At 40.2% G+C, this 26,386-nt stretch overlaps 1 protein-coding gene across 5 annotated transcripts in view; it reads left to right on the top strand.

The window, feature by feature from the left end:
• LOC135216832 (KIF-binding protein-like) overlaps positions 1-26,386 on the top strand; it is a 189,883-nt gene that overhangs the window by 58,912 nt on the left and 104,585 nt on the right. For all 5 annotated transcript variants that reach the window (XM_064252335.1, XM_064252334.1, XM_064252333.1 and 2 more), the window contains 4 exons: positions 14,665-15,424; positions 21,791-21,942; positions 23,062-23,166; positions 23,298-23,460. In XM_064252335.1, the coding sequence (XP_064108405.1) occupies positions 14,702-15,424; positions 21,791-21,942; positions 23,062-23,166; positions 23,298-23,460 (1,143 nt within the window). In that variant the 5' untranslated portion in view covers positions 14,665-14,701. The remainder of the gene's footprint in view (positions 1-14,664; positions 15,425-21,790; positions 21,943-23,061; positions 23,167-23,297; positions 23,461-26,386) is intronic.

The following is a 26,386-nucleotide window of genomic DNA, read 5'->3' as shown; positions in this document are numbered from 1 at the left end:
ATAGGTAGGCAGATTGCATGGCTGGACAGCTGCGTCGATTCCTCGTGTGCGCTCTTCACCTGCAGTAATCAGCAGAGAACCCAAAGGACCTGCTCATGCAGCTCCTCCTCCATACATGAGAGGCTAGACAGCCACATGGGAGGCTTCAATTCCCCTCCATACATGCGAGGTATTGAATACCACATGGGAAGTAAGCTTGACAGAGATGAGACCTGACTAACGAGACTGACGCGAGATACTCTCTCCATTTGCAATATCTTCTAACGAATTGAGCAAATAGGTGAGTTTACTTATGCATCGTGGGTGGAACTGAGTTACCTGCGTATGTTCTGTGGAGGGGTTGGGCTGAATTAGATTGATCCCACCTCCAATTAAATGTTGTTAATCAGGCTAATTCAGGTGTTCAGGGAGTGTATTGCAATATGAAGTTTTCATAATAAAACTAATATTGTAATACTTACCTGAACACCTGAATGATTACCACCCTCCTCCCCTCTTCAATGAATAGTGATTGTTGGAATTGGATGGGGAGCGCTCTGCCAGCCGGTTCTGGCAGCAGCGTTGCCAACAGTGGTACAGGTAACTCAGCAGACAGTGTTTACCTGCAGCTTTGGTAGCGCTGGCAGTTAAAATTTACCCAATTATGGGTAAGTCTGTGGGGATAGAGCTCTGGCTGGTCAGTGACCAGGGCAAATTCAAGTGTTCAGGTAAGTATTACAATATTAGTTTTATTATGAAAACTTCATATTAGTTATAAAGAATTTATGAATACAAAAGAAGGTGGATATTGACATTCTAAAAGTACTGTACAGTAATATGGAATTGGAAAGGGGGGGGGAGTACATCAAACCAGCTGACCCTTGCATTCATGATTTCCACAAGGGGCCAATTGCTGGTATCCCACCAGCAGTTTATATTAATAAATGGTACACTTCCTTCATTAGTCACAGTCAAGACAAATTGTTTTTTAAAATTTTTAGTTGGTTTATAGGGTTTTATGTTGTTAAGGGGTTTTTTAGTGCGAATAGATTTTTTTTTTTTTGTTTTTTTTAGAAAGGGAATATTCCCTTTTTTTTTTGAAGGTGGTAGGAATAGGAAGTAGAGAATTTTAGATTATTAAATAGATGGAACCTTAGGTTTCTTTTTGGAATTTTTAGTTTTAGGAAGAATTTTCTATTTAGGGGATAGGGAAAGGCCTTCATAGAAATTAACAGAACACCTTTGGGATATGTACTTCATTTTCAAAAATGCCCCATCCTGCCCATCCACCAAGTATACTTCAGATTTCCCAACTCGAAGAACAAAAAAGAAGTTATTTCAGAATTTCAATGTCATTATCAAAATTTTTATATACTAGCTTTTTTGTAATGCTATTATTTTAGTGTAGTAGTGTACATATAGCCAAAAGGAAATGGAAGATATTTGACAGATGGTAATTCTACTGCACTAAGCACTTGATTACTATCACTTGTCAGATTTATTTAACGAGTTTAATAAATTTATTCAATTTTTATAGCAGCCCAAATTATTCTCCTCTCGAAATTTTAGTACCTGTATTTTCTCTGCAAGTCATCAGTACTTTATCATTTACAGCTTCAGATTCTGTTGTACTTCTGAAAATGAAATATTTCAATGATACTTACTTGTACAGTTAGCTGAAACTGAAACATTAAAGGCAGGGACATTACAATATACCATAATTGTCAGTACCTGAGTATGAGAGACAACAATATTGGTTAGTAATTAGTATGACATAGGTGTATCTGTACTGGATAATTTTGCACACTGCTTTCCACATTCTATATAGATTTCATTATGCTCAGGAAACATTTTTATGACAGTGTTCTTGAGCATTTCACTGGTCTTTGTTCATTTTTTTTTTATAATGCTCACATACTGTAGCACAATCCTGACCAAGCTGGCTGTAGCTCCCTGTGCTTCAGGAAGTTATTGTGTATTTTTAACAGCATCTTTCTTTGGCTAATTTTGGTATTGTTACATAATGTAGTAGTTTTTCTTTTATAGCAAGGGGAAGACTCTTTTGAGGGTGATGTGACCTCATGCTTTGTGTATATTATTTCTTTTGCACCATTTAAAAAATACTGTACTCGACCTGGTAGTGATATATAACTGTGGAGGCAGTCAAATAGCTATTGTATTTTCCTTTTTAGTACTTTCAGGATAAGGTAGTGTTACATAAGTAGTAGGAAATGTAGTTATACTATATTTTTTTTCACACAAGCAATTTCATAGGTTATGTTTTTAAGCTATGCAATTGACTTACTAGTGGTTTTTAGCTTTTATATTATGTAAGTGGACATTAACATTTTTATATTCTGTCTCAGTTTATTAGGCAAGTTTTCAGGTTGATGTATTACTATGTAATGATGATGAACAGACCTGAAAGTCTGCACTGTTTCTGCTTAATAGTACGTAATTAATAGGTACTTTTATTATATTTAGATACCAAATTTCTGTTGTCTGTCTGAGTAACTTTTTGCCAGAGATAATAATAAATCCAGTTCATTTTATAACAGTTGGGATCATTCCACTAAGAAATTATTATAGTTATTTGATCATGGTGTGTTCATACATTGGAACAAACCACTTGTTTATATATACCATGCTAACAAGAGTTGGAATGAGACTGGTTTTGCAATTCAAATCCGGCTCAGTTGTTACACAGAGATATTACTTGAAGAGGTACACATACATATACAAAGTAATTGAGATCATTGGGAGGATTCCCCCACTCAGTTGTCAGCCTCCATATGGTTTACACTCTTGTGTATTGCTAATTTTGTATGGTATATTTATTTAACTTACAGAATGATTTGCTCCTGTTGGCTGAAACATTTTTGTTACGAATGAAACTTGATCATTTTATGGATGCAATTTACCAAGTAATTACATAGCTATAGTTTCACTATCCGTTGGCACCTAGGGTAGAGAGGAACTAACCTAGCAAAGGAAATCAGTTGTTTCTGCCAGTTGATGACTGTAACAGTGGTTAGCAGAAGGGAATTTTGAATCTGGTAGAATCTTCTCAAGTCGATGTCTCATGCATATGGTGAAGTACTCTTACCTTTGGTAGCTGTTTTGGCATTGATTAGTTATTATCAGGAATCCAGTACTATTACAATTTTGACTTGGTTTTATCTCAATTTAGTACATATCGACTTTGTTTACGTTAGTTGTTGGCGATGTGCGAAACTAGTACTCAAAGTGTTAGGTATTGCAGCCTGATTAAAGCTTGTTATGACCCATATTCCATTACACTAGTTGTCAGGGTCAGATTTATTCACTTCAGTTAACTTTTAACGAATGTGAGAATTGGGAGGATAAGGCGCGGAAGACTTTATAGACTCATATGAATAAGCTTGAAAGAGATAAAAAGAGGAAAGTGGCTTATAGGTCCAGCAGTAGGAAGTCCTTAGCTAGTCATGCAGACATAGATGTCTCTATGAATTTCTCATTCTCCTTGTTACACCTGTTCCCTCGTCTCAAGCTGTACAACTTAATCCTAACCCTGGCTCCCTTGCCCCAGAATCCAATCCCATTGCCAGCCTCGAATTTTGAGTAGATAAGAAATTTTCTATGATGTTGCAAGCCATGGAACAACTGGGAGTTTCAGTCAAAGTTCTCATGGACAAGGTAGGTAAAGGTAATGAAAGTTCAAGTGCTAAGGTAAAGGTAATGAAAGTTCAAGTGCTAGTGGCAGTGATTGCTCGTCCTACTGATTCTCCTAGGCAAAGGTCCCTGGCATACTCCCCTAAACGTGGGAGGAGTCAAACTGGTAGCCCAAGGGAGGTCAATGGGGTCTGCCCAAGGGTAGTCGCCCCCTCAGTCGATCCTGTTGTCATATCCTAAGTCTCGACAGAGCGTCGCTGGAAAGGCGTCGTAAGAAAGTGTCTTGTTTTCTTTGAGTGTGTCTAGCTCAGAGAAATCGACGCCCAGGTGCCAATGGGGCTGGATTAATCTCGTCCATTAAAAATGAAAAAAGACGAGCGAGGATGGATTCACACTCTCCTGTTCCTTCTAAGAAGGCTTGTGATATTCCTACTGAGCAATGCCCCTCTTGTAGTTTCTGGGACAGTCCAAAAGAATTCTCCTAGGATGTTCATTATGTGGAAGGACAGCCTGGGCCAGAAAAGCCTCCATCATCCAGGAGACATTCTTCCTCCTCTAGAAAATCTTATTTAGAGAGATCTAGTGTCGCACCAGTTGGTGTTCCTACACTCTTGTGTATTGCTAATTTTGTATGGTATATTTATTTAACTTACAGAATGATTTGCTCCTGTTGGCTGAAACATTTTTGTTACGAATGAAACTTGATCATTTTATGGATGCAATTTACCAAGTAATTACATAGCTATAGTTTCACTATCCGTTGGCACCTAGGGTAGAGAGGAACTAACCTAGCAAAGGAAATCAGTTGTTTCTGCCAGTTGATGACTGTAACAGTGGTTAGCAGAAGGGAATTTTGAATCTGGTAGAATCTTCTCAAGTCGATGTCTCATGCATATGGTGAAGTACTCTTACCTTTGGTAGCTGTTTTGGCATTGATTAGTTATTATCAGGAATCCAGTACTATTACAATTTTGACTTGGTTTTATCTCAATTTAGTACATATCGACTTTGTTTACGTTAGTTGCTGGCGATGTGCGATACTAGTACTCAAAGTGTTAGGTATTGCAGCCTAATTAAAGCTTGTTATGACCCATATTCCATTTGCACTAGTTGTCAGGGTCAGATTTATAGACTCATATGAATAAGCTTGAAAGAGATAAAAAGAGAAAAGTGGCTTATAGGGCCAGCAGTCGGAAGTCCTTAGCTAGTCATGCAGACATAGATGTCTCTACGAATTTCTCATTCTCCTTGTTACACCTGTTCCCTTGTCTCAAGCTGTACAACTTGATCCTAACCCTGGCTCCCTTGCCCCAGAATCCGATCTCATTGCCAGCCTCGAATTGTGAGTAGACAAGAAATTTTCTATGATGTTGCAAGCTCCGGTGCTTCCGTCAGTGTCTCAGTGTTCTGATTATCCAGTGCCTGCTGAACGCTCTTCTAGGTCCTAGGAAGCGCCATGCACCTGACCGTCTGTCAGCGCCTGTGCATTCCTTGGCTTTTAGTCTCCCAGAGGACTTCAAGGCAAAACTCAGTGTGTTCGGTAGCCAAAAGCAAATTCTCCAACCAGAATGGGATGTTAGATCACTTAGTGTGCCTCAACCCTATGGAAACTGGGGGGCAAACCGGTTCTTGGACCTTTTTGCCACATCCAAAATCATTGCCTCCCTCTTTACTGCTCACTAGCCCTGGATCCTCTCGCATGGGCAACAGATGCAATATTGACATACTGGTCAGACAAGGAGATGTATGCCTTTCCTCCATTCAAGATGATGAGAGAGGTCATCAACAAGTTCAGATCTTATCAAGACCTCACGATGACGCTGATTGCTCATTACTGGCTGGCTTAGAAATGGTTTCCGGATCTCTTGGAATTACTCACAGACTTCTCAAGACTGTACCATGTCAGACAGTATCACCAAGGACTGTCTACTCTCGCTCTGACCACATTCAGACTGTCAGGAGACTCCTGAGCTAAAGGCTTTTCAAGCTCAGTTGCAAAAGCTATCGCACAATGCAGAAAACAGTCGTCCAGTAATGTATACCAAGCAAAGTGGGCAGTCTTTCGGTCCTGGTGTAGGAGAAATAACACCTCTTCTACTAAAATGTCTATAGCAGAAATCACGGATTTCTTGGTATATTTGAGATCGTTGAGGGGGGTTGTCTGCAGCCATTATTAAAGGATACAGGGCTATGCTGAACTCTGTATTTAAGCACAGAAGAGAGTTGACCTTTTTTGCCAACAATGATTTGACTTTTTTGCAGACAATGATCTATCAGATTTCATAAGTTCTTTTAACACGAAAAAGCAGGAGAGTAAAGCTTTATCTTGGAACCTGGATGTGGTACTTAAATGGCTTTCAGAGCCGTGTTTTGAGCCTCTTAATTTTGCATCATTCAGAGATCGCACAAGAAAAACTTTATTTCTGGTAGCTTTAGCCTCTACCAAAAGAGTAAGTGAACTACATTGTAATGGATAAAAAAGGTCAGCTTTTTCCCAGGGTATAGCTGCATGTTCATTTACTCCAGGTTTCCAGCAAAAAACGACCTTACCATTCCGAACCATGGCCTCGTTCTTTCATGATTAAAAACCTTTCAAAGTTAATAGGCCTAGGAGAAGAGGAGAGGACCTTATATCCAGGGCTTTAAAGTATTACAGGCAGTCCTCAGTTATCGGTGGACTCAGTCGGTGAAATCGGTGATTTATGTATGTGGCCATAATGTGCCAATTTTCAGTTTTTGGCTATGAGGCACTGATAATAGTTATGGCACCATAACATACTTAACAGAAGCACCATTAACCCTCTTACACCGAAGGGGTATAATAAAAATCGTCTCCCGTATGCCGAGGGGGTCTCGGATTGTGAGCGACGAAACGGAAAAAATATTTTTTTCAAAAAATCACAGCGCGCTTAGTTTTCAAGATTAAGAGTTCATTTTTGGCTCCTTTTTTTTCATTGCCTGAAGTTTAGTATGCAACCATCAGAAATGAAAAAAAATATCATTATCATATATAAATAATGGGATATATGATAGTGAGAAAACAAAATTTCATATATAATTGTATTCAAATCGCACTGTGAGCAAAACGGTTAAAGCTAACGAGTTCATTTTTTTTATTGTACACTAAATTGCGATCATTTTGGTATATAACACATTGTAAAATAATCAAAGCAACACAGAGAAAATATTATCACAAAATAATGCATGAATTCGTAACGCGCGGACATAAAGTTTTTTTCAAAAATTCACCATAAATCTAAATATTGTTCTAGAGACTTCCAATTTGTTTCAAAATAAAGATAAATGATTGAATATTACTATACTGTAAGAGTTTTAGCTTACAATTGCAGTTTTCTACCATTTCAGACGAGTTAAAGTTGGCCAAATGTCGAATTTTTTATATATTTTTTTTATATGCAAATATTTCAAAAATGAGAAAAGCTACAACCTTCAATTATTTTTTGTTGTATTCTACATGAAATTGCACACATTTACATATATAAAAACTCTATGAAACGCCTAATATGAAACGGAGAAAATATTACAAGAATGCGACGTACGCATTTTCGGAGATTTGCGGCGGAGAATCCGCATGCGGAGGGAGGAAAGTTTTTTTTTTTTTAAATTCAAAACCATAAATCTAAATATTGTGCTAGAGACTTCAAATTTGTTTCAAAATTAAGATAAATGACTGAATATTACTAGACTGTAAGAGTTTTAGCTTACAATTGCATTTTTCGACTATTTCGGTAGAGTCAAAGTTGACCAAACGTGGTTTTTTGCTATTTATCGTGATTTATATGCAAATATTTCGAAAAGGAGAAAAGCTACAACCTTCAATCATTTATAGTTGTATTCTACATAAAATTGCGCACATTTTCATATATAAAACTTTATGTAACAGCTAATTTAGAATGGTGCAAACATTACGACAATCGCACGAAAAAATTTCTGATTTTTTTCGGAAGAGTTACCGCGCGGACGTAAGGAAAATGTTTGTTTTTTTCATAAATTCACCATAAATCGAATTATTGTGCTAGAGACTTCCAATTTGTTGCAAAATGAAGGTAAATGATTGAATATTACTAGAATATAACAGTTTTAGCTTACAATTGCGTTTTTCGACCATTTCGGTAGAGTCAAAGTTTGACCGAAGGTTGAAATTTGGCACTTATTGTTATTGATATGAAAATATTTCAAAACTGATAAAAGCTACAACCATGGGTTGTTTTTAGTTGTATTCTACATGAAATTTCGCACACTTCCATATATAAAACTTTATGTAACGGCTAATTTAAAATGGTGCAAACATTACGACAATCGCACGAAAAAATTTATTGGAAGAGTTACAGCGCGGACGTAAGGAAAAAGCATTTTTCATAAATTCACCATAAATCAAAATATTGTGCTAGAGACGTCCAATTTGTTGCCAAATGAAGGTAAATGATTGAATATTACTAGAATATAAGAGTTTTAGCTTACAATTGCGTTTTTTGACCATTTCGGTAGAGTCAAAGTTGACCGAAGGTTGAAATTTGGGCACTTATTGTTTTTTATATGAAAATATTTCAAAACTGATAAAAGCTACAATCATGAGTATTTTTTGTTGTATTCTTCATGAAATTGCACACATTTTCATATATAATACTCCATGTAACGGCTAATTTAAAATGGTGCAAAAATTATGTCAAAGTGACGAAATAATTTCTGAGATGGGTCACTGATACTTTTTAGTGCGATAAGAAAGAAATTCGCGCTTGCACGCCTGCGTAACGATTGTAAACAAAACAACGCCTTGATCCGTGAGTTCCCAGCATCCCCCAAGGTGCGTGATTCAAAAGTTTTTGTCTGGTAAGCCTATAAGTATTTTTCCGTGTATTTTTAAAAAACTTTTTATCGACGTTTAATACGTCCAATCAGCACCCGACAGACGATTTGTGTCGACGTTTAATACGTCCAATCGGGGTTAGAGGGTTAACTGGTTATCGGCACCATAAGTGCCATAAATCGCCGAGTTTTGATTAATGGCAGTTTAATGGCAGTTTTCACTTATCCGCACCCCACAGATAACCGGGGACTGCCTGTATCTTCTTCGTATGGAAAATATTCATGGTAATTCTGATCAGCTATGGTGTGTGAATCAGACCGTAACGCTGTGAGAGTGAAAGTTCATGAAGTGAGAGCTGTCACTGCACTCTTTTAAATGTAACCTCTCTCTATTGGAAATGCAAGTCAGTGTTTGTTTCCCCTTACGTACTTGTGTGATATGGAGACCATTTACAAGAACTGCAGTATACCTTAGGTCCGTTTTTAACTGCTGACATGGTGTTGCATGAGGGTGTAGTATAGGAAGTCTTTTCTTCCTACCTATTGTTCTCTTCACCTTGATTGATAAAGGTTGTTGAGTCACAAGGGAAGCCCGGGGGTACTAATTACTTGGAGTACTCACCAGTCCTTGTAATGGTTGGGTGTAAGTTTTTAATATTTGGTGTTCGTGACTATATGTCCTCTGGTATTTTCATGTATTTTGATACTTAGCCCTTGGCAGGGGCATTGTGTGTATCCTTACTAGCCACAGATTTTTCCTTAGCAGCAATGGATCCTACTGTAGTAGAAGACGATCCCTGACTATACCGCCATGTCTCTGAGTTAAGATGAGCGCCATCCAGAGGCAGTAATTATCTGTAGCAGCTCTCTTAACACGTAAGGAAACAACAAGCATTTTAACTGAATGCTAGCAATATTTTCTGTTTGTTCATCTCATTCCTTATATGAATGGAATCCTGGTGTATCCATGTATCCCACCTCCTACAATATGAGATTCAGCTATGTAATTACTTGGTAAGATGCATGCATAAAAATTCTATTTTTATGATAAAGTGAGATTTTATGAATAGTACTTACCAAGTAATTACATAGTCAAAGCCCTCCCTCCTCCCCTCACATGGAAGTAAAGGGCATAAACAACTGATTTGCTTTGCTGGGTTGGTTTCTCTCTGCCTCAGTAGTGGGCGGGTGGTTGCCTGGCCAAACAAAATAACGCTACAGTGAATTTTCCAAATTCTAGCTGCTGATGGATTGTGAAACTATAGCTATGTAATTACCTGGTGAGTATGTACTATACATAATCTCATTTTATCATAAAATTATCATTTTTAAGACTAGCATTTTGTTTCCACTTCTAATTGTTTCTATGAGGAGGATGATACTGCCAGTAGATCCTTGGAAGCACCAAATGTATTATGGTTTAGAAAATTAAATATTTCTATGGAGGTGTTTTTGGTTCATTCAATCATTTTAGGGTGATGGCTTGCAAGATTGCATCCTCTCATGGCATTTGCAATACTGCAAACAATACTTTATGGCAAAAGAAAGGACTGATAGTTTTCAACCCTTCTTTTTATTTTTGAGCGATTAACCCACATGATATGACAGTCCCTTTAACATAAACTGTTACGCTAATCATACATTAATCAATATGAAGGACCTAGCTTCATTATTGAGGTTTACCTCTTTATCATATATCCTGTATATCACTATGTTGGTGCAATCCTAAGTTTATTTGTTAGTAAAATGTACTTAGCACCCATATCCACAGCATCTTTTGTTAGCTCTCCTGACTTCAATGCTAAGCCCAAACACCAATTTGGCTTAATTGTACTGACTGTTCATTGAAGTCTGCATTGAAATTCTTTCAGTCTCTGCCTGATAAGGAAGGCCAAACATATATCTGATATGTCGGATCTATTATGGCATATTTCAACTGTAGTTGAGGCAAATATCAGTGAATTTATTGACACTCTAATGACTGCAACATCTATGAATGCTGTATACTGAATGTCACTGTACCACAATTAAAAAACTGTGACTAAAGAGTCCACTTTGCCCCTAAATATCAATTTAAAATTAATGGTAACCCTCATTACTGACTGAGAATCAGTCTTTGGTTGATGGTTTGTGTGGATAAACCAACTAAAACAGACTAGTTCATCATATGGCAATGCAATGACTCTCAGTTGAACTACTGTGACTTTGCTGAAAACCTTTGTGAAGCTAATAGTTTAGAGATTTACAGAGCAAAAGTATAATAATATTTGCTAATCAAACTAAGAAAATCATTTAACCAATGTGAATTTCTCCACATTTGTTTTCAGTTCATCTACAATTGGTCCCATATTAAGAAATGGTAAGAAACTATAACTGAATTTCAAGAACAAAGCATTGCACAGATGGTATATATGTATGCAGTGTGTAAAGAAATTTTTAACCAATAATTTGTCATTTTCATGCAGTCCTCTACCTCTGGCTCAGTCATTCATGATTTTCAGTTAGCTTTATGTGTGAAAAATCTTTTTCAAACCAATAGTTTGTACATTATATTGACAATTACATACAAAATATTATAAGCACAAATATGAAAAGCTTATCAAAGTCCAAACAGGGTTACGGTGTGACCATCAAGACAGTGATTGATGGCAGAATTGCAAAACAGCAGATGAATATGTAAAATGACCAAACATGAAGGGTGGTGTATACTATATCATAAAGTGAAGAATTAAACTTAAGAAAGGCAACAAATTTTTAGTTTTCTGTAAAAGAAAACTATTGAGATGGCTTTACCTGTTGTCCACACTTTTTCTGTCTGCCCTCAGATCCTACAAATTACAGAGCCTAGAGGGCTACAAATTGGTATGTTGATCATCCACCGTCCAATCATCAAACACAAAATTGTAGCCCTCTAGCCTCAGTAGTTTTTATCTTATTTAAGGTTAAAGTTAGCCATAATCGTGCGTCTGGCAGCGATATAGGACAGGCCACCCATAAAAGTTCCATGGGCCGACGCTCATGTAGCATTATACGGAGATCACCGAAAGATATACTATCTATTTTCAGTGGCCTCGATTACATGCCATACAGAAAACTCGATTGTGCGGAAACTTCGGTACATTTTTCACTTGTTTTATGTTACTCCTACTTTCAAGTACCAAAGTCATCATATAAAATTTTATTTTAAGCACCGAATGGAAGTGGTTAGTAATTACAGAAATAGTTTCTTTTACATTTTGCTTCACTTAAGTTAGTGGAGTAATCCAGTCACAGATAATTTAAAATTTCTGTCATGAAGTTGCAGAGTTTATACAAAGATTCTTCCTCCTTACCTGGAAAGTTGGCAAAGGTTGAATTATTTTTTATAAGGTGATGAAATTCCTACCAGGCGAACGAGGAACCCGTCCTTGGCCCATGTCTTTGTCGATTGAAGACTCCTTACATACAGCCTGAACCACCTCCGCTTCTGCAACCTTAGACCTCTTGATTGGAGCCTTATCATCCTTATGACGACGAACTGGAACCGAGGTAGACAAAGGAGGAGCAATTCCAATCACATCAGCACGTACATGCAAGCCAGAGGCACGTCCATGTACAGAAGACGAAGGCTCCACACTCATACTGTCACGAACACATCCATGTGGAGAGACACGGCCGTAAAGGGAAGATGTCAATGGATTACCAGCATTCACAGAGGAGACCTGGCCAAGCAGTGACGATGAGGAATCCTTTCTGCAGACTCCACTGTCAGAACCACAAACGCTAACCCGAGATGGAGAAGGACAATCATGAGGAGAAGTAGGCAAAGCATTCCTCTTGGTAGAACGACCACAGACGTGTGTGGGAGAGACACAGACGTGAGAGGTAGAAGGCAAAACAATCCCTCTGCTCAAAGAAAGCAAAATCACAAATTCCATGACCCTTCAACGTCTGATGCGATGACGACGAGGCGGCGATGGCGGCAAAGAAGGAGAGGAAGAAGCAACTCCTCCCCTACAAGATCTCTTAGTGGCAGGAGGAGGAGAAGAGACCTTCCGTTTCTGCAAAGTCTCCTTCGCAGCAAATGCAGAGAACTTCTCTTCTAAAACAAGAGTCCAACATCTTGAAGACCGCCTGAAACAAAGCCTCAGATAGCTCAGCGAGCGAGGACAATGACATCATAGCTGGAAGGGATGACGTCATAGCACTAGGAGGATGAGCGGCTGCTACCACTGACGTCATAGAACGATTGGATGCTGGGAGTGACGATACAACCTCCTTATGACCAGAGCTAGTCAATGGCCTCACTGGTGGAGCTGACCCACAAGATGGCTGCCCGAGAGACCCAGCGTAAATGAGACCAGGGGGAGGCGGGAGAACAGCGGGAGCTTGGAGGGGGGTGGGGTGGTTACAGGCCTCCATGAAATGAGACAACAAACCTTCCAAAGAGGATGAACCCAGTAGCCCAAACGACGACCTGACCGCCGCCATTTTGGGTGACTCCAACTCTGAAATAAAGGAACGCGATGAAGAAGCCTCCTCACCCCCAGGACAAAAACTGGAAGCCAAGGGAGAGGGAGCTACATTACACATAAAATCAGCCAGTGGTACTCCCGATACTTCCATCGACGAATCAATGGAAGAAAAGGAAGGAGACACAGGAACACCAGAATTAGAATCAAACACAGGAGAAGGAGCAGGTGAATCGTCCTGAAGAGGCGAAGAAAACCCCTCCCAAGAGGGTAGAGTCAAAACTCTGCGATGCCTCTTCCTATAAAATAATTTCCAGAGCCTTAGGCCAGGCGCAACATTCTGGGCAAGGATTCGTCACAGTACAAGAATTAACTCAGTGCCTACTGCAAGTTGTATGTGGATCCATAACCAAAGCCACCAAAAACCTTGAGCACGGGAACCCTCGGACGCCTGGGCACATACCCTGGCGAGGTCGTGAAGACTCATATGAAGCCATTACATAAGAACACATACACACAGCACACTGAAATAACAGAACACGGGCAAACAAACAACCAGCTTGGAAGGATAGCAAAGCGTAAGCGTCTACTCTCCAAGGCAGTTAGGAAAAGACTGAGCGTCACTAGGTTATGCTCGGTCGCTGACCAGCTACCTCGTACATGCAGGCGTTGCCAGATCTCACAGATTCCTTGCTTACAATCTCTAATTGTATTAACCGGTTACCAGCTGTGCTTGGAAAATATCCTATTGTTAAGACCTCAGATTTGTTAGCTATGAAAAATACAAATTGATTTTAAAATTTGTCATATTATTGAGTTAATCATGGCTGCATGCAGATGTGTAAAATTTGCCATGACATTAGTACATACGTAATGATAATTTCTCTTTACTCCTTGGCATGTATTGAGACAGCTTTTGTCTGTGGCCATGAATGATTAAAAAATATACGTAATGGATATTAATCAGTATGCTCATTTACAGAAAAAGCTTCATTACAGTAAAACCGTACGCATTACTAAAGGGTGCTTGCAGCATCCATTTGGCCCATAGCTTTACCTACTTTTTTTTTTATCTCACTTCACCTCCAATTCCACTTCCTTTCTTCAGTTATGCTATCCAACCCTTTAACTATTACTTAACACAACTGTGGGTTTTTTCTCCCAGATTCATTAATAGATCCTTGTACTGCATTTCTTGTATTTTCTGGATCTTATTTATCTAGCTGTACAACTACTCTAACTCCTTTTCACTGTCTGAAGCACTGAGTGGCAGAAAGTGTCCCAGGTCTTGGTTTGACAGTCCAAGTTTCATAAATCAGATCAAATCCCACTGCCCTATTTGCTTTATTAAAGTTCCTTCTCAGGCTGTGTTGCCTGCAAGATTTCTGTTGGAGAGGGAAAACACATTTCCTAGTGAAATGCTTACACATTTGGTATATCACTTTTAATTGTTTATTATGTTGTAAAACTATCTGGTGTGAGTTTCATCACATTTTTATTTTTATGTTAATACTGTAACTGAATTAGGATGCATGCTTTTTATGTCTGTCTTCAAGAATTAGACTCCAGCGATATGTAATGGGAAGTGTTATAAAAAAGTTTTAAGGAAAATCTATTATTAAGTAATAACAAGTAGAGGCAGAATATTTTTATATAAATTATGTTATATTCCAGCTGGTAAATCATATTGCTTATATCTACAGTATTTGTGTATAAAATTTAAAAACAAGCTACTTTTTACTGGAAATAATTTCAGATTGCCGCTGTGTGAAGTGTGTTTTATATTCTGCCAGATGGCAACTTTAGAAGACCAGTACCAAAAAGCCTTAAGACTTTACCAAGAAGAAAGCCAGAATGATCCTTTTACAGAACCTTATAAGTCAAAATATGCTGCAAGAGACATTTTAGAAGAATTAAAGGCACGCCTAAGTAAGCAGCTAGATGAAGATGATGATGATGAAGATGTGGGTTCTGGGGAAGAAGGAACAGATGTTGTTGGCATAACAAGAGCCAGATTAGCTGCAGTTGTATATCATCTAGGGGTTATTGCTGTTGAGACTGAAGAGTTATCTACAGGTGAAGAGCACCTGATTAAAGCACTGACAATTGTTGGAGATGCTATTGAAGGGCTGTCAGGTGCTTCATCAGCAAATGTTAATGATGCAGACTTGGTTTCTGCAGCACTTATGGGTGACGCTGAAAGCCTTCTTTCATCGAGTAGTGGAGTGCCTTCTGTTAGTCCTATAGCTTTGAGTCCTCTCACTGTTGCTTTGGCTGTTAGTTGTCATAATCAGCTTGGCATTCTATGGTCCAACCGTGCTCACTTTCCAAGAGCAAAACAACACTTAGAACGGTCGTGTTTACTTTATACGGAGTACCAGCAGAGAACTTCTGTTCCACCACGAACAATTGGCAGTTTGTTTTCATCAGTATCACAGGAAGATGAAGGCTGGGAAGAAAGTGGAATGAATGCGCTGGAGAAACTTCACACTCATACACTATATTATCTTGCTCAGGTAAGTTATGCCTATTTTATTATTTTAATTCAGTCTAGGGGTATACAGTATATCTTTTTAATTTCTCTTGTTTCTTGAATCATTAAGCTTGACTGCTTTTGAAAAGCAGATGTATCATCAGTAAAGATGCATAGGAGACTAACTCCTATTTCTTACAACGAACATGTTCAAGTTGAATAGCTAGTGAGTTGTCACCTATATGTGGCAAATTATGTTAAGGAAGCACAAAGGTGTAAAAGATTGGCTAGAGGTTATCCTTTGCTTACTGACTAAAGATTTGCTGAGTCATTGTATGCCATTTCTAAGGGATAAAGATACTAATTACTGCATTTTAATTTGCAAAAGATAGAAATGTTTTATATTATCTGCTAGTTATAGTACCACATTGCCAAATCTAACAATCATGTTTGTAGTAAGGACAAAAATCAACAAAATTCCCAGAATGGTGATCCTGTGGATTACCATATGAGATCAGGTGGGACTAGGCTCACCAAAAAAATCATTAGTCACAACTCTACTGCTGGTTACTTAAAAAAAATTGTAAACGCACTAAGTAAAAATCTTCCAATATTCAAGTTCTTTAGAATTTTGTGGGCAGAGGAACAGATTTTTTTTCAGTAGGTGACAAAATCAGGATATTTGGCTTTCTCTTAGTATTATGTCCAGGTCAACTTATATCTGTGTAACAGAAGTAGGGTAAAACATAGTGCACTAATACTATGGAAAATTTCCTAAAAAAGGGATTTTGACAAAGGAAAAATCTATTTCTGGCAGTGACCTGTGTCGTCCAGTGAAATGGTTCCTTTAGCACTCATTTCTAGGTATAAATATTGCTAAATATACCAGAGAAAAAAGCTGTATGGTAATGCCAGTATATTCTGGCTCTCTCACCTTTATTTAAGGTGTTGGTATGGTATCTGGGGCGAGTGTAACCACTACCAGAACAGTGTGTTACCACAGTCCGGCGCCAGCTTACCTGCAGAAAAAGTGGCAGGTGCGTCTACCCAACAGTCTGTGCTTCTGGGGAGCAGAATGGAAGGCAAATCTGTTTCCTGGAGCTGTGGCATTGGTTTGTCTTCCATGGCTGCCTGCATAGTTAGCTCAGCCACTTTGGATAGACATGGGGTAGGCGTCTCTTCGTTTACCTTGAAGATGGTCAAAGGGCTCTTATGAGCCGTCAACCTGGTGTTGATGCACTGCCACTCTGTCAAGTTCCGGAGCCAAGCTTGTTGAGCTTGCTCCCTGGGGAAGATGACTGTCTCTTTGGGGATTTTATCCTCCCTTACCATCGCGTCCTCTGTTAGACGGACGTAGCCGATGAAGGGAAACTGGAGCCCCGGAGGATAGAACTCGAAGTCTTCTAGTTTTCGAGTTCCGCACCCCTCGATAGTAAGCATACCATCCGAGAACGGTGCGTATGCTGCTGACCTCCAAGGGTTGTTACTCTTGAAGGGAGGCAGCTTTGAGGAGTCCGGCATTGGCAGGAGATGAATTACCTGTCCGGACTGAGGCTGTCCCGTTGCCATCGAGTCTCGGAGACCCGCCACTAGGTTCTCCTGAGCAATCATCCTCTCCGATAAAGATTGGATGGATTGGCCTGAGGCCTCCAGCATGGATGACAGCGGGAGAACATCTCCTGGAACTTGGTCTGGACCAAGGTTCCTACCATGTTCCCCATCTGCTGCATCATACTTGCAGAGAATGCCTCTGGGTCAAAGCTAGGTACTGGGGTCCTAGCTTTCAGAACCTTTGCTCTTGACCTCTGTTGAGGGGGAGTCGCTTTTGCTGTGTCCGCCTCGTGGTTAGGAGCCGATGGCTTAGTGACGCGGCTGGTTCCGGACCTTAGCTTAGGCAAGGACTTCTTCATAGCCTTAAAGTCAACCGGGTTTTTTACTTTAGGAATCACCGAGGATGATTTCGGTCTGACCGACTGAAGCTTCCCGGCGAATCCCTGGAACTAAGTGGTAGAAGTGAAAGAGGAAGGCTGAGATGGGCTCAAGAGCAAGCCTTGAGCCCCTAAACTACTTGCCTCACCAACATTCCTATGGTTGTCCACAACCATGGGCTCGCGGTCCATGTCTAAGGCCGCCACATCTCTGACCAGCTCCTCGCCAAAACCCTCCTCCAGCGCAGCCGTGGTCTCTCCCCGGATCCTGGCGATGATGGGAGCCGCTACCACTGCCTCTACTGCCGAGGACTTCTTGGCTCCGGGGTAGATGATTCCAGCCATCTCCTCAGAAAGCATGTAGGGCTGAGCCTTCTTGGCATTGCGGCCAAATCCGCCGACCCAGGTCTTCAGGGTAGCCAGCGCCACGTCCCTGACGGCTTGGATTCCCTGTAAGAGGAAGTTATGTCAATTCTTAAACTAAATACTATCCTTAGACTAGTATGAATCAACACGATATAGTTCATCTGACACTCATTATATCATTATCAAGAATGGTACATACCGACTCGGAGGTGAGTTCGTTCACGAGGCCGTAGCAGACCTCACATCCCTCGTGGTGCCAAACCAACAGATCTCCCACCTTGACCGCACAACCAGCGTGGGTCCTGCACACAACGTGCCCACAGGGCTCTTGAAGGACGGCGGTACATCCTGTCTCCAAACACTGCAAGATAAGTCAAATGATACATGAGTATCACTATTTAGACCCACCGGTGTGTCCGGTGGGGCATGCATTATTCTACAGTCATCGGAGGTGACTTCGGTGACCGAATATTTTTACCACTAGGGTATCATGCGTCCTTGTTCCCACCAGCTCCAGGGTCCAGCTCTTGTTCTTGTCATGCCTTAAGTATAGGGCTGGTGGAACGGGACAGGTTAAGTGAAAACCTGTCCTGACTCCAGTGGCACTGGAGACGTAAAATCTAGTAAATTAAGATTGTGTCCCAAGCCCGTTCTCCATTCGTCTAGGGTGAGGGATGGAAAGAGACAATTCAAGACAAGTGAACAAGGCCGATGGGCTAGTGTTAACAAGGTACCTCGGTTTGAAATACCCGGCGGAGTAATAAGTCCGCCGTAGTAAACAAACCGAAGTATAATAAGATAGGATATCTTATTAGATAAAACTAACAGTAATGTATCTAACGTACATAACCACATGTGTACATATATATGTGTTTGCATGCATAACTAACTGATCCAACAGCAGTGGATCGTTAACTATTCCGTGTCTAAATACACCTAGCTATCCCGATAATGGTGGGTCCGCGGCTTGATGGGAAACAGAACAGGGGGGTCAGTAAAACCTAGGCCCATATCTGGTCAGTAAGGAATCAGAGCTATTTGCATAGCCAATACCTTGAGGCCGGGACCCCGGATTCGCTGGAGCGGGGGACAGGATGGGTGAAAGAAGACCGTGGAAAGGGATATGACAACATGGGCCGGAGAGCGCACAGCCTGGTCAAGCTAGGTGGCCAGCCAAGGCTCGCCCGAGCAGGGCACCCTCCCCGCCACTCATACAGAGCATGGTGCAGAGAGCCTACCCCTCGATCGCACTCCCTGCTCCCCCCCTTATTAGGCGAGGAACTCAGATCGGCTACGTGGCGTAGCGTGAACGAGTCCTATACCCCACCGAGGTGGGGGAGGGAGGTCGGCTAGCGGGGTGGCTCGCACGCGATCAGCTGGTAACCCTCGCAGCCGGGTGTACCACCATGCGGTAGGAAGGATCCAACTGATCGGAATAGAAGGCTTATAGGCCCACTAACACATGCTACTAATAAATATCCGTATATTCGGATCTAAACATAATACATATATATATATACATACTGTCCTAACGCGGGGGAGATATGAAAAGAAAATAATTATCGAGCGAGAGAGAAAGCAACGGGTCCTCTCGAACTGCTGGCCTAACCTTCACAAACCGAAGCGATCTGAACAGGTTGACCTGGCAGGCTCTGAGCGGCCTGGCCTAGTTTGCCAAATCGAATTTATTCAACCGAAAGGCTAGAAGCACAGGGTGGCTTGAGGACCGTAATGTATAGGCTACGGAAGAGCCAAGGCTCTTCTGTATGCAGACAAGGGTGTCTTATAGTAGAACTAAAATATAAATATAGCCTATAATACACCTTGGCTAGAATATAGGTTGGGATGCCACCTAAAGATGTAAAATAAGGCTAACTGAACTAGGCTACGTCCCGAGAGCATGCGGTTCGGTCGGTAGGCTATCCCCCGCGATCGGACAAAATCTTAGACGACAGTCAATAATGAAAGCATCAACTAAACGTATGGAGAACTGCTAAATGTTTGAAAATCGACTCAATTAGTATAGGGGACTAATTGGGAATCTATGGGAGCGTAAATATGCGGGTAGCGAACCACGAAATAGCGGCGTGGGGACACCAACGCGCGGGCTGCCGCTCCCTCATATATAATCAAATTAAACATGTTTATATCGCCTATCGCTACCTTAAAAGAAGATCAAACATTAATTGCAGTACTCAACTTAGATGCAGCAGCAACTTGACGTTCCATGATGACGAAGAATGAGATAATTCCAAACGGAAACACGGATACGAGAAAACACGTGCAACGTGGAGAGTGCTAACGAAAGGAATGGTAAACAAAGCGCTAGCCGTAGCAGTAGTGGGTAGCGGGGGCCTAGAATGGCTCTTCTGTAAACGAGGGATATTGAGAAAGGAAGAGACTAAATGGCAGGGGACCTCTGGTAGTGGTTACACTCGCCCCAGATACCATACCGACACCTTAAATAAAGGTGAGCGAGTCAGAATATTCTGGCATTACCATATAGCTTTTTTCTCTGGTATATTTAGCAATATTTATACCTAGAAATGAGTGCTAAAGGAACCATTTCACGGAGCGACACAGGGTAGGCCCAGAAAATATAGGTAACTGCTATACTGTAGATAATTAAATGGCATAGTAAAAGCCCCAAAATCTTATCAAGAGAAAAAGAAGTGGCATACATACTGTAGATATCCAGTGGTACATTTTCTTTTTTATTAATGGACTAAAGTTGTTTTCAGGCACTTATAAAGGGCAATCTCCAAAGCTATCACTGTAAGGAGGGATTTCTTTTTACACTTGTATGAGAAATAATGGGGAGAGAATGGTTGTATGAGAAATAATGGGGAGAGAATAGTTGTATGAGAAATAATGGCAAGAGAATAGTTGTACAGCACTACATACTTTGTTAGTATAAAATAGCAATTGGCTATTAATAAACTTGCACTTTCAGGTATTTATGCTAGCCATTATATGTCAAGTATTTAGAGTAACATTTAACATATGGGTTTTACTGTATGTAATGGGAAAATGGATCTAGTTTTTTTTGCAAAAGGGTGTGGATAAATTATATCCAACTATAACCCTTAATGGACAGATAGCATCTCAGGAGCAGTAATAACAGGTTTGGGATGGTGGATGGATTGATGCTGTAGAGAATCAATATTAAGCACCATCAATTAGGAAAGAATCAGGCAGGAAAGAGGTGCCAATACTTCTGCAGCCCATAAATTTTTTAATGGCAACTTTTACACTGTCAGAAATAGCAATCTGGTGTCTCAGGACTTCAGTTCTGCTTCTGACTTCAAGGGAGAATGTAATCCGTCTCTGTCTCACATGACATCATTTGTAAATTTGCTCATAAATATACCAAGGGATTGCTGTTAGCTTTTGTTCTTGTCTTTTATGATAGTATGTAAGTTATAAATTTAATTTTGAAAAAAAAAATGCTAAGAAATATTAGAAAAAGCATATACAAATAAAAAAAAGTTACTGAATCTTTGTTCTCAGTAAATTTACGTAAATATTTTTCAAAAAATATGCGAAGAATTTGTTACTGATTTTACTTCTTTTCTGTTTTGATATTGTGTGAGCTGTAATTATAATTTTAGAAAATAAAATAAAATCATTTATTAGACAAAACATATATAAGTTGGTAAAATTTTTGATTTTCTTGTAAAAGAGGCCCCACAAGGGGTTGTACATAGTAATTTTCAATTTCTCGTGGAAGGTAGGGAAAATTTTTTAGAATTTTTCTTCTTTCACCATATGCATTTGCCTATCTTCCTCTTTCCATTGATGTTTTTATTCCTAAATAGGCCAACCTCAAAGTTTATGCAGCCTGAGCAGCTGCATATTGATTTTTTTACCTGTCCAGTAAGGGTTAAAATGTTTCAAGGAGGCAAATGAATATTGTTGAATATCATGAAACAATGTCCTTGCTATACTGAAAATTATCCTACTATTGAAAATTATCACTGTAGTATGGTCTTCAAAATAAGGATGCTCCCATATAATCCAGATAACTGTAGTAATGAGTTTTCTTAATGCATTCTTGATGCATTTTTTGGGAGCTTTGGATTTTGTATCTTGGATTGATGTGCACCATTTTACAGGTGTATGGACACATGGGGATGGATGAAAAGTCAGCAGAATACTGTCATTCAACGCTAAAACGGCAGTTATCTAATAAAGACTGTGATCTGATTGACTGGGCAGTTAATGCTGCTAATCTCTCTCAGTTTTATCTGAGAAGGGAAAAGTTCAGGTAAGATAAGATCAAATGTAGTTAGCATACACATAACAGACTTTTTGTATCTGTTTTGAAGAATTAGACAGGAAAATTAAACAACCTTAGTGAAGCATCCAGTTACTGCTTGCTCAACCGTAATCATATAAAAGTGCATAAGTACTAGTAATCTTACATAGTAGAGAGGTGCTTAAAGATTTTACCAAGATTTTGAAAGTTAATTAGCCATGCCAAAATGACAGACTTTATTGGGGAAGGAAGGTATGGGGGGGGAATGAGTTTGAAGGATGGGAATCTAACCTCTTATTTTCTTGAATTCAAGATATAAAATAAGCGCCTCAGTGGCATGGTTGGTTTGGTGTTTGCTTCTCACCTCGGTGGTCGCGGGTTCGATTCTTGGCCATTCCATTGAGGAGTGAGAGATGTGAATTTCTGGTGATAGAAGTTCACTCTCGACGTGGTTCGGAAGTCACGTAAAGCCGTTGGTCCCGTTGCGGAACAACCACTGGTTCCATGCAACGTAAAAACACCATACAAACAAACAAACAAACAAATCAAGATATAAAATACTTCTTTATCATGCAGAACACTGTTATGTGCAGTAAGTCATAACTCTGCACTATTTATGGAGGAACACACATACCTTGGCCCGTGTAACAGCTCATTAACTTTTGCAATTACCTAGTTTTATACTGATTCACCTCCTATGTACAAATGAGGTTTTCCAATTATAAATCCAGGTCATCATGCTATATTTTTGTCTTTGTTTAGTGCAACCCTAGGTTTTTTCTTCAATACAATATAATAGCCACAAAATATAATGCTTTTTAATTTTCTGTAAAAAAAAAAACTATTGAGGTGGCTGCAATTGGCATGTTGATCATTCACCATTCAATCATCAAACATAAATTGCAGCCCTCTAGCTTCAGTAGTTTTTATTTTATTTAAGGTTAAAGTTAGCCGTAATCACGCATCTGGCACCGCTATAGGTGCCAATAACACAGGCCACCACTGGGCTGTGGCTGAAAGTTTCACAGACCATGGCTGAGAGTTTCATGGACCATGGCTGAGTTTCATACAGCACCATACACTGTACAGGAAACTCGATTTCAGACATTTATTTGAGTTTTTCTGCAGGATTGCAAGGCATTTGTTATCATCTGCTCTGAAGGTGCTATCACAATATGAGTTCGAAGTCAGAAGTGATGTACAAGATGAAGACTGTGAAGAAGCAACCAATATGTAAGTATGTACTACTTAATTGTATTATGTCAAGTGTCATGTAATGAAAGATTTGCCTCTTCAAAATGTTTTCTTTATAGTATACGTACAGGATATGTTGAATCTTCACACATAAATTTCCTTTTTTGCAGGCATGAAAAGTTTGACAGAAGTAATGCTGATGTCCAGCGCTGCTGGGGGCGATACTGTTTAGTCCTCCTTCAGTACTCAGTAGACAGGGCAATTCCTGATGATGAATCAGAGAACAGAGCGCAAGAACCAGAGGAATCCGAAGAAGACACTTTAGATAAGCAGGTACGTGAATGATTTTTTATATGATTTTATCTGGTGTGGACGTAAAGCAAAGTAAAGCTTATCAAGAATATTTCCATCCTTGGGGGTAAAGACTGTTAATAATTTTCCATCTTTTCTTAGTGAATAAAATTTAAGGAAAACTCTAGCAGGCTTCAGGTACTCTTATCAGATGTGCAAGGTGGAAGGCAGGATTTGGAGACTTCAGTCAACCATTCATTTATTTTGCAAAACTAAAGTCTACAGTGAAATTGTGGGAACAATTCATTATTTGCCTTGATTCTCTATAAAAACTCCTCTTTCTCACAGCCATGGATCCTATCCCTACTACTACAGCTGAACAAACTGGTTGACAAATGTTTATCCAGAGAAATCTTGAAAATCTCTTTTTGTGGGAGGGTGTTTAGAACCCTCTGGGAGAATGGGGATAATGTCCAAAACTCAACAAGTGTGGCTTAGTTAAAGAATCAGAGACCCTTTGCTAACTGTCATTAGTTTCTTTATGGATAGAAAAATACAAAGGTTATCTTAGCAGGTAAAATCATTTCCTCCCTTCCTGTTAGTCATTACATCCAGAAACCTTTAAGGTGTTGTGGCGATTTTTTTTTGTCTGAGCAGATATACGGTATACTACACAGATTTCTGAGATTGATAAATATCTTCATGACTGTAATAAATAAAAATGTAAATGTTCGTTTGTTCAAAATGTTAAATTTCCGAAAGTTCTTCACCGATTGCTTTGAAATTTTGACAAAACGTATTCGAATACTTGCGTGTTTTTATATAGTGCCAAAGGGTACCAAAAGGCAGGGGTTGGTGGGTGTGGTGTGGTTTGTTTGAAGGGCTTCCCAGAAACGGAGCTGGTTATGCCCGTAGACTTAGTAACTTTCCGAATTTTCAGTAATTATGGTCCGAATTTTCAGTAATTATGGTACATATACATATGACTTACTGTGGGGGGTAAGACATCAATGGCTGCAAAGTGGGTGGGGGTTGGGAATAGGGGACAGAGAGAGGGTGAGAGGGAGAGGAAGTGAGAGAGTAGAGGGGATGTAGAGGAGAAGAGAGAGAGAGAGAGAGAGAGAGAGAGAGAGAGAGAGAGAGAGAGAGAGAGAGAGAGTGAGTGAGTTTATCTGTTGTCATTCAGAGTTATATATATTTTTACGTATGCAACTTACCTGGTAGTTACATATAGCTGTAGTCTCTGACGTCACGGCAGAATTTCGAATTTTGCGGCAGCGCTAATTGACTGGTCAGGTGATTCCCATACCCCCTCCCTCTACCGAGGAATGTAGAACTACCACAACTAAACCTCAGAATTTTTCTGCCGTCGCAACCGGAACACCGGTTTTGTTTGGTGGAATTTCTTTGCTTTTTCACGACGGATACTCATCGATTTGGTGACTTACTCTTTGTGATTTGGCTTTCGGACAGTTGCTATTTATCTTTATTGAGCCAGATAGGCAATAATTGTGTGATTTTCATCAGGGTTTAAATTTATAATATCAGATTCGGGATCTCACTTTAGGGTTTGCAGCAAGGGTTGCAAAACCAGGTTACTTAAAGGAAGGTTAGACCCGCACACTTTGTGCGTTAATTGCAGAGGTCAGAACTGTAGCAAAAGTTTAACATGTGATGAATGTAAGGATTTGACTGATAAAGGCTGGAAGGAGTTAGAGTTATATAAGAAAGCTAGAAAAAGATAAATTAAGGAAAGCTTCATCTAGGACTTCTTCCTTAGCTTCTCAGGAATTAGAGAGTCAGGATTTTCCTGGTTCTATATCTAACCCAGATCCGCCTAACATATTACCTGACCCTGACACCGTTGTTCCCGAACCCGACACCGTTGCCAGCTTACGGGAACAGATGGATTTAAGATTTAGCGTGCTTATGGCAGCAATGGATAGATTAGGAGAATCTGTGCATACTTTGATGCTAGATAAGAGTAAGAAAAGTGTTGTGTTAAGTGATAGTGCAGTGGAGGAGGCGACTGTTCAGTCCTCTCGTTCTCCTAGGCCTGGGCCCCTGCCAAACTCCCCGGACATTGGGAGGAGGCATGCCGAAAGCCGAAGGGAGACGAGCAGAATTGACACCCGAGCAGTCGTCCCCTCAGGCGATTCTGCCGCAAGTTCGGCTGAGGCAAAAGAGCAATGCTATAAAGGTGTTCAAGGAGTATCGCAGAAGTGTCTTTCGTCTTCTTCGAGCGCAAACGATTCGCCTCGCAGAGGTTGGAGGTTTAAGTACGAATCTCGTCCACTAAAGAGAACGAGACAAGTTTCGCCAGCCGCAATTCCCAAGAAGATCGCGGCTTCTGTGGAAGAGCCGTCGTGTAGTTTTTGGGAGGCGCTGGAAGCGTTCTCTTCGACTTCTGAGGAAGTAGAGAGACCGATGTTGAAGAAGAGGAGGAAGCATAAGTCTTCCAGTCGCAAGGTGACTGATAAGCGCCTGTCTGATGTACCTAGACAAGAGAAGGAACTTACGCGAGTAGAGCATTCGCCTTTGGAGAATAGAGATGATTTGGATTCAATTTCTGGCCATAATATCAATAAGCGCCAGCCTGATGACACGAAAACCGCGTTACACCAGACGCCAAAGCGCCTGGCTTCTCAAGAAGCAGCCGCTAAACGCCAAGCTACCAGCCGCACGGGTTCGGACTCGGTAGCCGCAAGGTGCCTATCTCCCAAGCGCTTGGATACGGTAGTATCAGGCGCCAGGCGCCATACGCCTGACGTGATTGACTTGGAACAGAGAGAGTTTACAAAACCAAGTCAAGTTTTGGGTTCTTCAGGGCATTCTAATAAATTCTTAGTAGAAATGAATAAAAAATTAGAGAATATTTTGGGGGTAGTTGGTAAGAAGCAGCAGCCACTTCTTACTTCTACGCCTTCTTTAATTAGAACTTTACCAGAGGATTCTCAAGACCCACTGC

Source organism: Macrobrachium nipponense, chromosome 6 (genome assembly GCF_015104395.2).
Source record: "Macrobrachium nipponense isolate FS-2020 chromosome 6, ASM1510439v2, whole genome shotgun sequence".
Classification (NCBI taxonomy): Eukaryota; Metazoa; Arthropoda; class Malacostraca; order Decapoda; family Palaemonidae; genus Macrobrachium; species Macrobrachium nipponense.
This window is presented reverse-complemented; position numbering and strand designations above follow the sequence as displayed.